Below are 14,741 nucleotides of genomic sequence, written 5' to 3' on the forward strand. Positions count from 1 at the left end.
ATTGTGAAAAACTAAACAACCTTTTTCCCCTCCTGTTCTTCACAGACATTCGACAAGTGTTTCTTGGGCTCATCAGAGACAGCAGACGCTAACCGTGTGTTCTGTGGTCAGATGGGGGCAGTGTATCTGTTCAGTGAGGCTCTCAGTGCTGCTCAGATATTAGCCATCTATCAGCTGGGGCCTGGATACAAGGTGGGATCCATTTCTCTGCCCAAATGCTGTCTATTACAGATGTTAAAAATCACATGCATGTACAGAACTGTTCATTAGATTATAAAGGGTAAATGCAGCCACATGCTGCTGTTTTATTCCTATTTATTTAGTATTTTTTATTTATTTTATTATTGAATTTACTTGAATGATTTGAAGCACTAAAGTGATAACTGGCTGGAACACATCAGACATTTTTATCATTCATATCATCTGTTTATTGCACTTAAACACTTAAGCTTTTATTAAGTGTTCTGATGAATCAGGTTTAATTTCATGCTGTTCCTGCACACTTGAGAATGTTCAGCATAGCTCTACTTAGCATCTCTCTCCCTCTGATTGATCCAGGGCACTTTTAAGCACAAGGCAGAGAGTGACCTGCTGTTTGCAGAACATCATAAGATGCTGTTGTATGATGGAAAGCTGTCTGCCAGTATCGCCTTCACCTATAATCCTCGAGCCACTGATGCTCAGCTTTGTCTGGAGTCATCCCCCAAGGACAATGCCTCCATTTTTGTGCACTCACCACATGCCCTCATGCTGCAGGTATGCTCTTCCTCTTTGTCTCTTCATCACACCTGGTTTACCATCCCTGCACAGCTGCCTAAAGTGACCTGCTTTGCCAGGTGGACTGCTGTCTGTGGGCGAATGAAACTAGCTCATCACCATTCGTTAACATAATTAACAATATGAGCATTTTATCATCTCGCTCAGCAAAATATGGCCGACACCTGTGCTGTATCCAGCACTTCATGAGTTCTAAAAGCACTTAATCTAGTCTGGTTTACAGTGTTATCAAGGGAGTCTACAAGCTTTTTAACATTCTTGTATTTATTAAATATAGATTTTTGACTGTGCCGGTGTGAGAGAGTTTTGGGCCAGTAAACTCTTTCCCTGCCAGCGTTTTTGAAAAAAGTTGCCAGCCACCCAGTGTTTTTGCGGATTTTCACAAAAATTTCGTGGCCCCCAGAATATTTTGTTGTATGAATATCTAAACATGCAATATGTCAAAATAAAGATTAGACACTCTACTTTCAAAAAAAAAAGTATTGTTTTTTGTCAACACTTGAATGTAGGTAGGTTTAAAAAAAACAAACATTTTGAGCAAAAAGCTGAGTAAATCGCATTTTTATCAAATACTACATCTGGATCATATTCGTAATATTATCGAAGCAAAGATGCAGTAGATGGCTTCCATCAGTACTCCCAAAGCTTGCACAGGCCTTTACCACTTTCTGGGTTGACATTTCACTCTGTAACATTAGGCAGTTTTCATTTATATGTGGTTAGTGTTGATGTTTGCATTATTTTTCATATGTATATGCTTGCATATGAGATCGCTTGTTTCTGTCTTCCTGGTCTGTGTTTTTGACCGGCACTTTCTAGAGTCATTCAGGAGATGCGTAAAAGTGCCCCCTAGTTTATAACAGTGAAAACACAGAAACCTGGAAAATTCTGTGATTGGCAGGGAAGTGTTGTCTCATGAATAACGGAAAATTCTGTTTGGCAGGGAAAGAGTTAATTGAAGTATCTCTGTGGTTTACATATGTTCTACATGTGAATTAGCATGTTAACACAGGCAATTCATTTTTCCAGTTTAACGGTGTAAAACTATTTACCACTATTAACACAGGGGCGGTGCTAGGGTTGGCCAACCCCACTCACAACTGCTGCTTCTGTCTTTTTTTTTTGACAATAATTGCATTTATTTAGAAGTAGAATGTCTTTACGACCACATCAAACAGGAGACTTTTCAGACGCACACTCCACCTTGCCTCAGGCACTAGTCAAAAAAGGGCGGAAACAGTACAGGTGACAAGGGAGCTTCAGTTGAACATCAGTGAACTACAGTCAGATGAGATTTTGTCAAGCCATATGCCAGTAAAAATGAATCTTCCTGTCCTGTCAGCTGTAATACCATGCTCATAGCACGTGCTCTTGAATTGCATGCACAAATATGGCAGCGCGTGCTGTAGCCTGTATTATTTCATATTAAAGCATGCAGTGTCGTTATGTCATCGAAAATACGATGCGTGTCAGATCCGTGTCATGTTCAGCAGCGGCACCTCTTAAAGTAATAGCAGCCAAATAACCTAATAACCCAGCTGCTGTGATGTCTGTTAATCAAAGAACAAAAGAAAAAAAGAGGAAATCAGTAACTTTTGCAGCTTTAAGGATTCATCTATTTTTAATTTAGAATTTAGTGTTTGATTAACTTTATTTAATCTGTATATTTCCTACTGAAGAACACAGGTAAATATGACATTTATTATAATGGGTTTATGTGAAGATTGTTTCAAGTTCACTTAAATTAAAGTTACTATTTTTTTAAAGTCTAATAAATGTTAAAATTGATAACTCTCAATTATACTGTAATGTTGAATGGCTATAGTCAATGGTTAAATATTAGGAAAAAAATAACAATTTCCTATAGACATCAGTAGTATTGGTATCAGTGATACTTGCTTTCAGTCATAAGAAAATATGTCCTTAAACAAATATGAAAAATATTCTGTCTTTATGCTGTTTCTACATTAATATGAAGATTGAATATGAAATAATTGCTATATAAAAGTATATTTAAAAACTTTAATGTTAGGTAGGATTAATCCCAAATAATAGCGATTAATTTCAGAAAACAATGTGCAATTCAATTGTTATTTTTTTAATTGATTGACAGCTCTAGTTTTATAGTATAGGTGAATTGGACAAAGTAAATTGGCCATAGTGAGTGAGTGAGTGAGTGAGTGTGTGTGTGTGTGTGTGTGTGTGAATGAGTGGGTGAGTGTGTCCCGGCACCGAGGTTGCACAATTTAATGCACTCTCAGGGCTGGGTTGCTGCAGGAAGGGCAGTTAGAAATTTCTTCTAATTTAAGTATGTCTCAAGATCAAGTTATATAACAGTATAACATAAATGAGTCTGGAAAGCATCAGAATATTATTTTATTCCCAGTGCACAGTTGCTTATGAATGCATTGCTTAATTAAAACCTAAGAAATTATAAAAATAACATTTAGTAGATATTCTAAACAACAGTTGTTAATTTAACAGTTGTTAATTGAAAAATTATTCGACAATAAATTATTATTACTATTATCATCATTGTTACTACTTGAATTATTAATATTGTGTTGGCAAAAACATTTGCAGGATAAGTACAAATCTCAACTGAAAAATAATGTTGTCAAGCTCTGGACTTCACAACAGAATAATAGGAAATATTCTATAAAATGACCAATAGGAACAATAATTTGGCTTAATTCTGTTTTTTTTTTTTTTTTTTCAGTTAATAAAGGATTCTTAAGTTCTGATGGCATATTCACATGCTGAACAGATGAAGTAGTTCTCTCTGACAGTGGTTTTATGGATGTGCCATCTGGGAGAGCACTGGTCTGATTAGAAGCACATTAAGAAGGACCTCACAGCTGTCTTTCTGTATTTAATTATACCCACCTCCCCTTCTTCATGCATACAGAGCACAGATTTAGGAAATAACCTTACAATTCAGGAGTAGTTGTTGCAGAACAATAGGAAGATGACAATAAAATGAATTGTGTTGACCAGAGGGTATCTGTGTTACACAACATGATGACGTAATACAACATAAAACATTACAAAACAAATCAAACATCAAGCCTTTCTGTGTTTCAGGACGTCAAAGCTGTGGTGACACACTCCGTTCAGAGTGCCATCCATTCTATAGGAGGAGTTCAGGTCCTTTTCCCCCTGTTTGCACAGCTGGATTTCCTCCAGCACAGCGGTGACGAGCTGGACACCTCCGTCTGGTGAGAACACCAACTCTGCCTGGGGGCAGAATGAAAATTAGGAAAGGGATTCTCAGTGGGGAAAAAAGATTGAGCTCTTCTCAGTTTTAGCCTGGCCAGGAAAAACTGAAAATTAAGTTAATATTGTCTGTCCTAGAGTTGCTAAACCCAGTAGACTCACAATAGCAGCTTTTTAAGGAGATGTTTTCTCATGGTACACAAACCATTAGTCTGTTTTTGGCTGTAGGGTTTGGTCCTCGAGAGGTCAGTGCTCAGTGTCATTCACTGTTATTTTGTGACTAGGAGCCAATACAAAGTTAAATATTTAACCATGATTGGCTGTAGTACTAACAAATGAGTGTTACCAATACAAATACCTCAGTCAAGAATTTGAATTATTATTTTTTTGTTTCTTTCCCATTCTCATAATGATCAGTTGTATTGACAACAACAGCAAAATATTTTTGCATCACTTTAGAGCAGCTATTTATAATAATAAATATTATTCTTTATCTCATTTGACCTGTGAAATATTAGGGATTACTAAAAGATAAGAGATTACTCTTTGTAAAAATAATTTTTACACAAACATTTAAGCCTACACTGTGGCCATAAAATTGTTTTCAGAAGCTGCGTCTGAAGTGGTATTTAGATATATTTACTGTAAACAGACTGTTCATAGGTGGCATGAACGTTTACACTGCAATTTGAATTGCATAAATAATGCTGTGAGACTAATGGGTTTAAAATGATAAAATCATAACTAAATGATGGTTAATTGTTTGGAAAATAAAAAATAATATTGAAACGTGAAATGATCCTCTAAATATGAAAAAAAATCGCTAGTAGGTGGTGGCAAGTCACTGTCTTAATGAGTGAGTCATTCAACCAATTCATACAAATGGCTGATTCATTCAGAAACGAAGCAAGTGACCGTCTTTAGTGACAAAGCAAGTGACTGTCCACTCGATACATTCAAATGCATTGATTTATCAGTAACAAAACACTGTTGTGTTTCTTGGAGATTTAACAATTAAACAAAATTAAACAAAAACACACAATACTGTCTCTTGCTAATGTGATATTGCTAAACTATATCAAATGATATAAATATAAGACAAGTCCCCTTAGGGTGCATTGTCATCATCCTGCATGATGTTTGTCAGCAACTGCATGCAGTGTAAGATGGCACACAAGTTAAATTAGTTATTTTTTGATAGTTAATTGAACCAAATTAATGTGTTAAATTGACAGGCCTAGTGAAAATGTATGACTTTCTCACAAAAATAGATCTTTTGCAGAATGTTCAAGCTGTTTCCAAGCAAAAGCCCCATAAATGTCGAACATTTGATGAATTTTTTTCCATCGTATCTCAAATCTCATTTACCCTTGGAAACATGGCATGTCGTTTGAGCCAGATACTCTCCCACTCTCCCAATATAATTACTGTCCTATCTAAATAGAGGGGAAAATTACAAAAAACTTAAACGCCAAAACCAGTGTTTGTCATCAGTGATGAAACACCAGGTTTGAAAGTGTTTAAAGTTTTCAGCCTGTTCATCAAGACTTGTTTTCTGGACATTTTCATTTGTTTGGATTTTGACAGCCTCTGGTTGCTGTCTTACTTGAACTAGATCAGGTCTATATGTTATTTATCATTTTGTTGTTAGTTCTGCTCAGTCTTTCTCTACTGAAGCTCACCTGTTGCATGTTTTTTCTCAGTTGCACACTACTGTCATTTGTGATGGAGCTGCTGAAGGGCTCTGTAGCTATGCAAGAGCAGGTGCTGACCTGTAAGGGCTTTCTTGTCATCGGTTACGCACTGGAGAAGGTAAGTGCCAAACATGAATATAACTTTATTCATTGAGTATGTTGAACATGTGCATCCAAAGGCAGTTTAAATTCTGCTAATGCTGTAACAAGAAAAAAGGAGAAAACTGTCTTCTTAAATGTTTGAAGTAAGATACTCTTAAAATTAATATAAGGGAGTCCTTATTAAAGCATACTAGCATATGCCCGCAGAAGTTGCTGGGTAACACAGAAATAGAAAAAAGTAAAAACTGCTTAAGAACACTTAGTACTGTAGCAGTCACTGGATGTCACATGAGCATCTGTTTTATAACCAAGAAAAACACTTTGAATACTCAAACCTTGTCCTTTACCTTTATCTAGACCTCCTGTTTTTTTAGTTTTGAAAGTCTTTCTCTTTCTCTCCTTTTTCTCTGTGCACACTCACTTTCTTTCTTGTCTGGTAATTTGTTACTCATACCTCAGCCTACAGTACAACGTCCTTGACACTTTAGATCTCAACTGGCCTCAGGTTGTCACATTAAGTCGTTACACTCAATGACCACAGTAATCTTAAATAAAAAACTGGATTTAGTCTGTATCTGAAGGCCCTAAAATGTGCATATGTTAAAAGCTCTTGAAATGATTAAGTTGCTTTTGTAACTATGGAAACCCAACTTTGAAATTTTAAATTAGTTCTAAATCCATTGAAAATTAAAAAAGTAACTCTAAAATGATTTATTCAATATTTAAACTGCAGGTAAATATTTAATTTTAGAAAGAGTTGAAGGTTGAAAGAAGTTGAAACTAGTGCTGTCAAATGATTAATTGCGATTAATCGCATACAAAATAAAAGTTTTTATTTGCACAATATATGTGTGTGTTCTGTGTATATTTATTATGTATATATGAATACACACATATATTTTGAAAATATTTATATGTATTTACATATATTTATTTTCATATAATTTATATTTAACATATTTTTCTGAAATATATACATGCATGTGTGTGTATTTATATATACATAATAAATATACACAGCACACATACATATATTATGTAAACTAAAACTTTTATTTTGGATGCGATTAATCGTGATTAATCGTTTGACAGCACTAGTTGAAACAGTTGAAAGAAATGTTTTTTTCTCAATTTCCCCACCCTTTTTTTTGTTGCCAAAATATATGCTGCTACCTATTTAGCAGCACTAGGCTGTGCTGATATTTTATACAGGAATGCTAGTGCCTGTTTTACAGATGTTATAGTGGTGTGTTAAGATTTATTACTGAATTAAGGGATTCATGCAAAGGTCGATTGTCCCTCTCCAACAACATGTTGGTTGTTCTATTGGTACATCTTAATGTGTGAAGCACTAATTCATTTGTTGCTTTCATGTCTTACAGTATGTTTTACTGGTAAAACTGGTAAAATGAAGATTTAATAACTTGTACTGTAATTGTAGAAAATAAGTTGCATCTGAATAGTCACACCAGGTCAGAATTGCATTGTTTTGAGAACAAAAACAAAAAAACAAAACAAAACAAAAAAACAGATAATTGAGTAAAAGTCATATTAGTGACCCTGGACCACAAAATCAGTCTTAAGTCGCATTGGTTATATTTGTAGCAATAGCCAACAATACATTGTATGGGTCAAAATTATCGATTTTTCTTTTATGCCAAAAATCATCCAGATTTTCAAATAGTTGTGTCTCGGCCAGATATTGTCCTATCCTAATCCCATCAATGCCCAATCCATACATCAATGGAAAGCTTATTTATTCAGCTTTCAGATGTATAAATATCAATTTCAGAAAATTGACCCGTATGACTGGTTTTGTTGTCCACAGTCACATTTTATTACTACATTCCAAAATAATGTAAAATAGCAGTAAATACAATTAAACTTATATCCACCCAAAACAGCAACCTTCATATGCATAAAAATGTTTTTGTATATGTATGTATATGTTTACATGTGTGTGTATATATATATATATATATATATGTATGCTGGGCTGTCAAAGTTAACGTGTTAATAATGTGTTAACGCAAATTCATTTTAATGGCACTAATTTTTATTAACGCGCGATTAACTCAGCATGCATTTTCTGTTTGACCCGTGGCCTAGAATGGAGTGTTGCCAACCTTTTTCCCCCTCTTCAAAAAAGCGCCTAGCGACAAATCTTTAGGGTTTGCCCAAACCTTATTTAGTTTGTGAGACTTGCTGGTACTGCCGCGCGAGGTCTTGCTGTCCCTCTCTCTGCGTCTGCTCTGTTCAGCGAGCGGGGGAGAGGAGCAGTGCTTTCAGTTAAACACAGATATTATGTTGCTTCTCTAATTTTACATGCAAGTACAGCCGAAAGTACAGCTATTGTCTTTATCTTATGTGTATTGGATTTCATCAGACGATGGCTCGATTATCAGGATTTTTGTGCAGATTAACATCTTGGAAGGGAGAGCTGGTTATGTAGTCTTAAGGCCAAAGTATACTTCGGTCGTCCACATCCGCGGACTTCGTGTTTCAGTCACTATTTCATATTAATTCCATTGTCTGACAACAGAAACAGTAAAATATATCAATGAAAACAGTTTTATTGAGAATTTAGCTACATCAAAATACAGCATGTGGGCATAGAGAGGCAAACAAATCTAATAATAAATAATAAATGTACATTTTGCATGATCAGAAGAAGTGAGCTGCCCTGTCGTGCAAAAATGTAAACAGGTTTGTGTAAGTAAATTGCTCCGTGCAAAGAAAGAGAAGTAATGGGAACCTGGTATTTCTTTTTTCATGTGTCTAATAGACATGAACAAGTTCTTTGAAAAACATCTGACCTTTGAAACATGTCTAGTCTTTATGCTCTGTTGACTATGGTTTCAATAATAATAAACATACATTTTCATAAAGCATCCATATTTGTCCATGCCCATGTTGATTAGAGTATTAAAAACTTGAAAAGTATTAATTAAGGTACATTTAGAACAAATAAAAATGTGCGATTAATCATAATGTAACTCATGACAATCATGCGATTTTTAAATATTTTAATCGATTGACAGCCCTAAAAAAAAAAAAAAAAAAAAAAATATATATATATATATATATATATATATATATATATATATATATATATATATATATATATATATATATATATATATATATATATATATATATATATATATATATATATATATATATATATATATATATATATATACACACTGTGCATGTATATATATATATATATATATATATATATATATATATATATATATATATATATATATATATATATATATATATATATATATATACATATATATATATACATATATATATATATATATATATATATATATATATATATATATATATATATATATATATATATATATATATATATATATATATATATATATATATATATATATATATATATATATATATATATATATATATATATATATATATATATATATATATATATATATATATATATATATATATATATATATATATATATATATATATACACTGTATATATATATACATGCAGAATATCCAATAACTGTCCTATGCTGCATCTTTAAGTCTAAAAAAGTATAAGGATTCTCTTGTGATTATTAGGATAGGGAGTCATCTGCATATTGGCAATCAGCTCAGGGTTTTTTTGTTTTTTTTTGAGGAACATTAGAAACACAGCTTGTTGATCTTTCACATTTTTTGATAATTTATTTTTTATTTAATTTTTTCAAACTTATTTTTATTGATATTTGATTTCATGTTTGTATTTTCTTCTCAGTCTTCCAAAGTACACGTGACACGACCTGTGCTGGACATTGTCCTTGCCTTCGGCCGTTATCTTAGCAACCTTCCTACTGGAGTTTTGCTCTTGAAACAGCTGTGTGACCACATCCTCTTCAACCCTACCATCTGGATTCATGCTCCAGCTAAGGTATCTTACACATTTACACAAACTGACGCTGCTGCATCATGCTAACCTTATAGTTGACCAATTCTTTGTTCTCTCAAATGTGACTTTTCATTGGTGGTTTAAACTGATTTGCTGCCCTCAACAGGTACAGCTGGTTCTCTACACCTACCTGGCCACAGAATTCATCAGCACCGTCACCATCTACAACGCCATCCGCAGAGTTGGAACTGTACTGCAGATCATGCACACCCTCAAGTATTTCTACTGGGTTGTAAACCCACTGGACCGCAGCGGAATCATGCCCAAGGGTCTTGGTAAGAGAGCAGTCTGCTGCAGAACTAAACCAACTTCTCAACATGTCTTGAGACTAGGGAATAAGGGTCAAGAAAGGTCCATGTGAAGCTACAGTGGTTTCTAAAAGTCTGCCAGTAGTAATAAAACATCTTCTATTTTTTACATTTAATACAGTTTAGTTTTGTTGCAAATTATAGTTATAAATTAAATTATACAGTATTAGTATAAGATCATTAGCTTATACTAGTACTAATCATTTGGTGGGCTAGAGTCCTGCTGCAACTTAATATTTGCAATGCATTTAATATTTCATTCTTTTAATAATCGTTGAATATTATTTATTATCATTACTTATATTACATGTTATATAACAGGTTATATAACATTCTGTCATTGTAAATTTCCTGTTTTGAAAATAGTCTTTCTAGATAAAAAAAGGGCACTGCAGGATTGCGCTAAAGATGCTGTGGGAAAGCATCTCATTCCATGATAACTGAGCAATTTGTCTTTCGATGTGTTTTGTCTAATTTCCACAATAGACTGCTTTCTTGTTTGTCTCATTCAAATCTCATTAAATGAAATTAAGATTACATTGAGTGAAATATTCTCTTCATTTTGCTTCAAGTTATAAAGGATCAAAGTTATACATTTCAAACTAAGTTTCCTTTAGGACCCAGAACAAAAACAAGCAAACAAACAAAAAACAAGCAAACAAAAATGACATAATGAAAATGTATTAGTATTATCACAATTTAGGCCCATGGAATAAGATTTACGTGACTTTTTGTTTGCTTGATATCCTGCATCAGATGGACCAAGACCCAATCAGAAGGAGATTCACTCTCTGCGAGCATTCCTCCTGCTATTTGTCAAACAACTTATCATGAAGGTACACTAGTGTGACCATAACATACATACAATTTGAATATAACAAATCTTTCCTGAGAAGTGCAGCCCAGGTAATGCTTGTGTGTTTTGTAAATGTAGGATCATGGCGTGAAGGAAGACGAACTGCAGAGTATTCTGAACTACCTGCTCACAATGCACGAGGTACCCTAATGCACCTACTTTAATTTCAAACATTTCTCAATGCATCTATTAAACCAGTAGCATTTTACTGTAAATCAAGGCAGATTATCAATTTTTTCATGTTTTTGTTACACTGTATATTCTGTGGTGTAACTGCCACCAGATGGCGCTTGGTTCCCACAGCTTTCTCTCTTGGACATGTTAAAAACAATGGTAGTTTAACATCATGCCACTTCCCACAAATGCTCTATTCTCTCTCTCTCTCTCTCTCTCTCTCTGTGTATATATATTATATTATATTATATTATATTAATATGTAATTTATATTATTATATTTTTGCAATGGTGTCTTGAAATACTCTGATATATGCTTATTTATTTTACTTATTTTATTTATTTAATTTTTTAAACAGGATGATAATCTGATGGATGTTCTCCAGCTTCTGGTGGCACTGATGTCTGAGCACCCTGGATCAATGGTTCAAGCCTTCGATCAGCGAAATGGAATACGGTGAGAGCTGTTGTTGCCCCTTAAAACCAGACATTATGTTCTTCAACCCACATCTTTATTAAAAGCTATAAATAAACCTGGGAAAAAAATTCTGACAAATGAATTTGAATTAATCACTGTGGAATAATGCGAGGCCACAATACCTCATTCATAGCAGAGACATCTGAGTCCTGCTTAATAAAACTTATAAAAACACTTTCATAGATTCATCTGATACCTATGCTGCTGTACTGAGCTCTTATACGGGCTACAAAAATGGAGGCATTTACATTTCCAAAGCCTTTATAGACATGCTAGTTCCACTGACAGCCATGGGGTTAAATGTGCACGCTAGCGGGGGGGCATCTGGACGGCTCGTCATGATAAAACAGAGGGCCTCACTTTCATTTTAGATCTGACAACCTCATTCAAATCACACTTCTATCAAATCCTACTCCAGAAGGATATAGGCAGATTTATTTTAATATGTAGACAGTGTAATAGTCTCGGTTACATCTGAGAGTACACGTCAGCTCTTGTGAGATCTGTGTAGATACCAGATTGCGTCTCTGGTATTTTCCTTTGTCAGAAAGAAACACTGTGATTGAAAACCAAAATTCAACACCATATTTAAGCTTTACCCAAATGTACATTTGTTTTAAATATATATAATAAATATGGTTGTTTTGAATTTGATCACATGTTCGTTTGTTAAAAACTATTTATTTTTAAAGTAAATTTCTGTCATTTTTATAAATATGTACTTTAAAAATTTTTTTTAAACGTTCCTTCTATATTTATTTTGTATAATTTTTTCCATCTGTTGTTACACTTTTTTTCTCTTTGGTGAATAACAGGGTCATCTTTAAGCTGCTCGCATCCAAAAGTGAAGGGATTCGTGTGCAGGCACTCAAAGTCCTGGGCTACTTTCTCAAATATTTGTCACCAAAGTGAGTTACTACTTTATTATTTGAAATAAGGGCTTATAATAATACCGTTAATCATATTAGTAACAATAACACGTTAACCTTGTTTTAATATGTGATTCCTATACTGTACATGATTCAATCTGACTGTTTATTTTACAAAATGTTTCAGTAGTGGATGGTCTGGCTATAAATATTTAGCAGAAATAAGCTCCCAGCATACCATCAAATGAGTTGAAGGCTGAATTTTTTTTTTCTTCAAATGATCGATTTAAAATAAGCGGCTAGGTCTTTTCCCAGAGTGAACTCAGCTGGGTTATTTTGATAACAAATTACCCTCACTCCGCTATTAATTCATGCAGCTTGGAAATATTTACGCACTAATGTAGTCAAAGTCTGTAATTGTGTGTGAGTATTTTTCCAAATGCAGTTTCTGTGGTGTTTGATAGATAAAGCTCACTTTCATTTGTAATCCCATTTGCTTCTTGTGAATTTCCCCCAGAAGGAATCTGACCGCCAAGTGTTTTTAAAATAGATGCAGCTTCATTCCGTGACTGCAAAGATATTTTTCAGACGCTTTGGGCTGCAGTTATGCCCTGTTGGGGTTCTGGCTGTATTTGAAGTAGATCATAGTGTGGGTTTGGTGCTGATGTTTTGTATGCCATGCGTTTTAGGACAAAGTCAGAGGTCATGCTGGCTCACGGCCTGTTCTCTCTGCTCACTGAACGATTGATGCTCCACTCAAACCAGTTCACCGTCACAACATACAACGTGCTCTTTGAGGTCAGTCTCATATATCGATATTATTTTTTTTAAATGTCTGCTTACAGCACTTTGTTTTTGACGATAATATTATGTGAATGTCACCAAAACGTTACATTTTACCAGTTGCATTTTTTTTAGGCAAAAAGGCATGCTTTGGACATATGGTGCTCATGCCAGACAGGCAAATCTGGCCTGCTTTGTATTGATCTGATTTTCTACTCTTTTTTTTTTTGTGGTATCTATCAATAAAAAGTGGCAAAAGCCTCAGATGTTTTTATTTTTAATTTTTAAATTAACTTAAATAATTTCTGTTATCTGTACTTTAGGTAGTTTAGTGAAGATTTTTTCACAGCTAATTTTAACTGGGCTAGTATTTTCAATTCAAATATTCAATTATTGAAGCGTGTTTTCATTTACTTTCTCTCATATATTTAAAAAAAAATTATTTGTTTATGTATTTATTTGTTGAATCTTTATGAATTGTTTTTATTTTGTATTTGGAAATGTGTTGCCCCAAATTATGCTGAAATCCTGATTAAAAAATGTTTTTGCCAGTTGGATAATGATTGTTTTGAAATGTTTAAAAGTTCAAGTCATTCTGTTGCCATATATCAATGTTGTTATTTTTATGTAACCGGGCACTCCTTCTCATCCCTAATCTGGATTTTGGTGCTTAACTGTATATCAGTGACGAACCAGAATTTACTTGTAATTTTCTCCAGATTCTTACGGAGCAGATCTGTACTCAGGTCATTCACAAACAGCACCCAGATCCCGACTCCACTGTGAAGATTCAAAACCCACGTAAGTTATATGACACACAATCTCTTCGCCTGTAACAGCAGTAATTAAACCTGCACACTTTATAAACATATGTTAATAGATTCAGTAAATATTTTTTTAACTAATAATACTACTTTTAACTTGGTATATTTTACTATATAATAATAACTTGATATAATAATACTACTAACTACTTGATATAAATAGTAGATTTGTATTTCTACTTTTTTGTTGTTGTTTTTATTAAGTTTTTTTGTATTAAGTTTTTTTCTTTTTTTTTAACTTTACCTGCATTTCTCAGAGAAATCGCAAATTATAAATGTTATGAAGAAATATATACAAATAAATTTATTTAGTTTACTTGCAGCACAGAATACAATATTTACATTCATCACCTCATTCGGAGATGCAGTAGCGATCAACATTACGCCGGTGCGTTCTATGGAAAAATGTCTTTACACGAGAGACGGCAAGATCACAAGCAGAGCCTGCCTCCTATTGTAAAATGACTTAACTCTGATTATTTTTACTCATGATTTACAATAATAGTGTTAAGCGAGTCTCATTTCATATTTCTGTTCCTGATGCGGTGCAAATCAAACAGCCACCAGTATTTTCTTGCGTCTGATGGTGAAGTAACGTATACGGTTACCTCAGACAAATGAATCTCATTTGATAGTCACGATTACTCAGATGGTAAACACATTAAAAAGTAATTAACTTCCCACTGTAGCATTGAGTTTTTT

General features: G+C 33.7%; 1 protein-coding gene across 8 annotated transcripts in view; it reads left to right on the forward strand.

Annotated features, from left to right (window-relative positions):
• The window catches only part of lrba (LPS responsive beige-like anchor protein), a 275,213-nt gene that overhangs the window by 51,820 nt on the left and 208,652 nt on the right, over positions 1–14,741 (forward strand). For all 8 annotated transcript variants that reach the window (XM_058770127.1, XM_058770098.1, XM_058770136.1 and 5 more), the window contains exons 8-19: positions 46–192; positions 559–756; positions 3,862–3,995; positions 5,697–5,805; positions 9,577–9,729; positions 9,854–10,022; positions 10,812–10,891; positions 10,990–11,052; positions 11,445–11,542; positions 12,379–12,471; positions 13,122–13,230; positions 13,935–14,016. In XM_058770127.1, coding sequence (XP_058626110.1) covers positions 46–192; positions 559–756; positions 3,862–3,995; positions 5,697–5,805; positions 9,577–9,729; positions 9,854–10,022; positions 10,812–10,891; positions 10,990–11,052; positions 11,445–11,542; positions 12,379–12,471; positions 13,122–13,230; positions 13,935–14,016 — 1,435 coding nt within the window. The remainder of the gene's footprint in view (positions 1–45; positions 193–558; positions 757–3,861; positions 3,996–5,696; positions 5,806–9,576; positions 9,730–9,853; positions 10,023–10,811; positions 10,892–10,989; positions 11,053–11,444; positions 11,543–12,378; positions 12,472–13,121; positions 13,231–13,934; positions 14,017–14,741) is intronic.

Source organism: Onychostoma macrolepis, chromosome 01 (assembly GCF_012432095.1).
Source record: "Onychostoma macrolepis isolate SWU-2019 chromosome 01, ASM1243209v1, whole genome shotgun sequence".
NCBI lineage: Eukaryota > Metazoa > Chordata > Actinopteri > Cypriniformes > Cyprinidae > Onychostoma > Onychostoma macrolepis.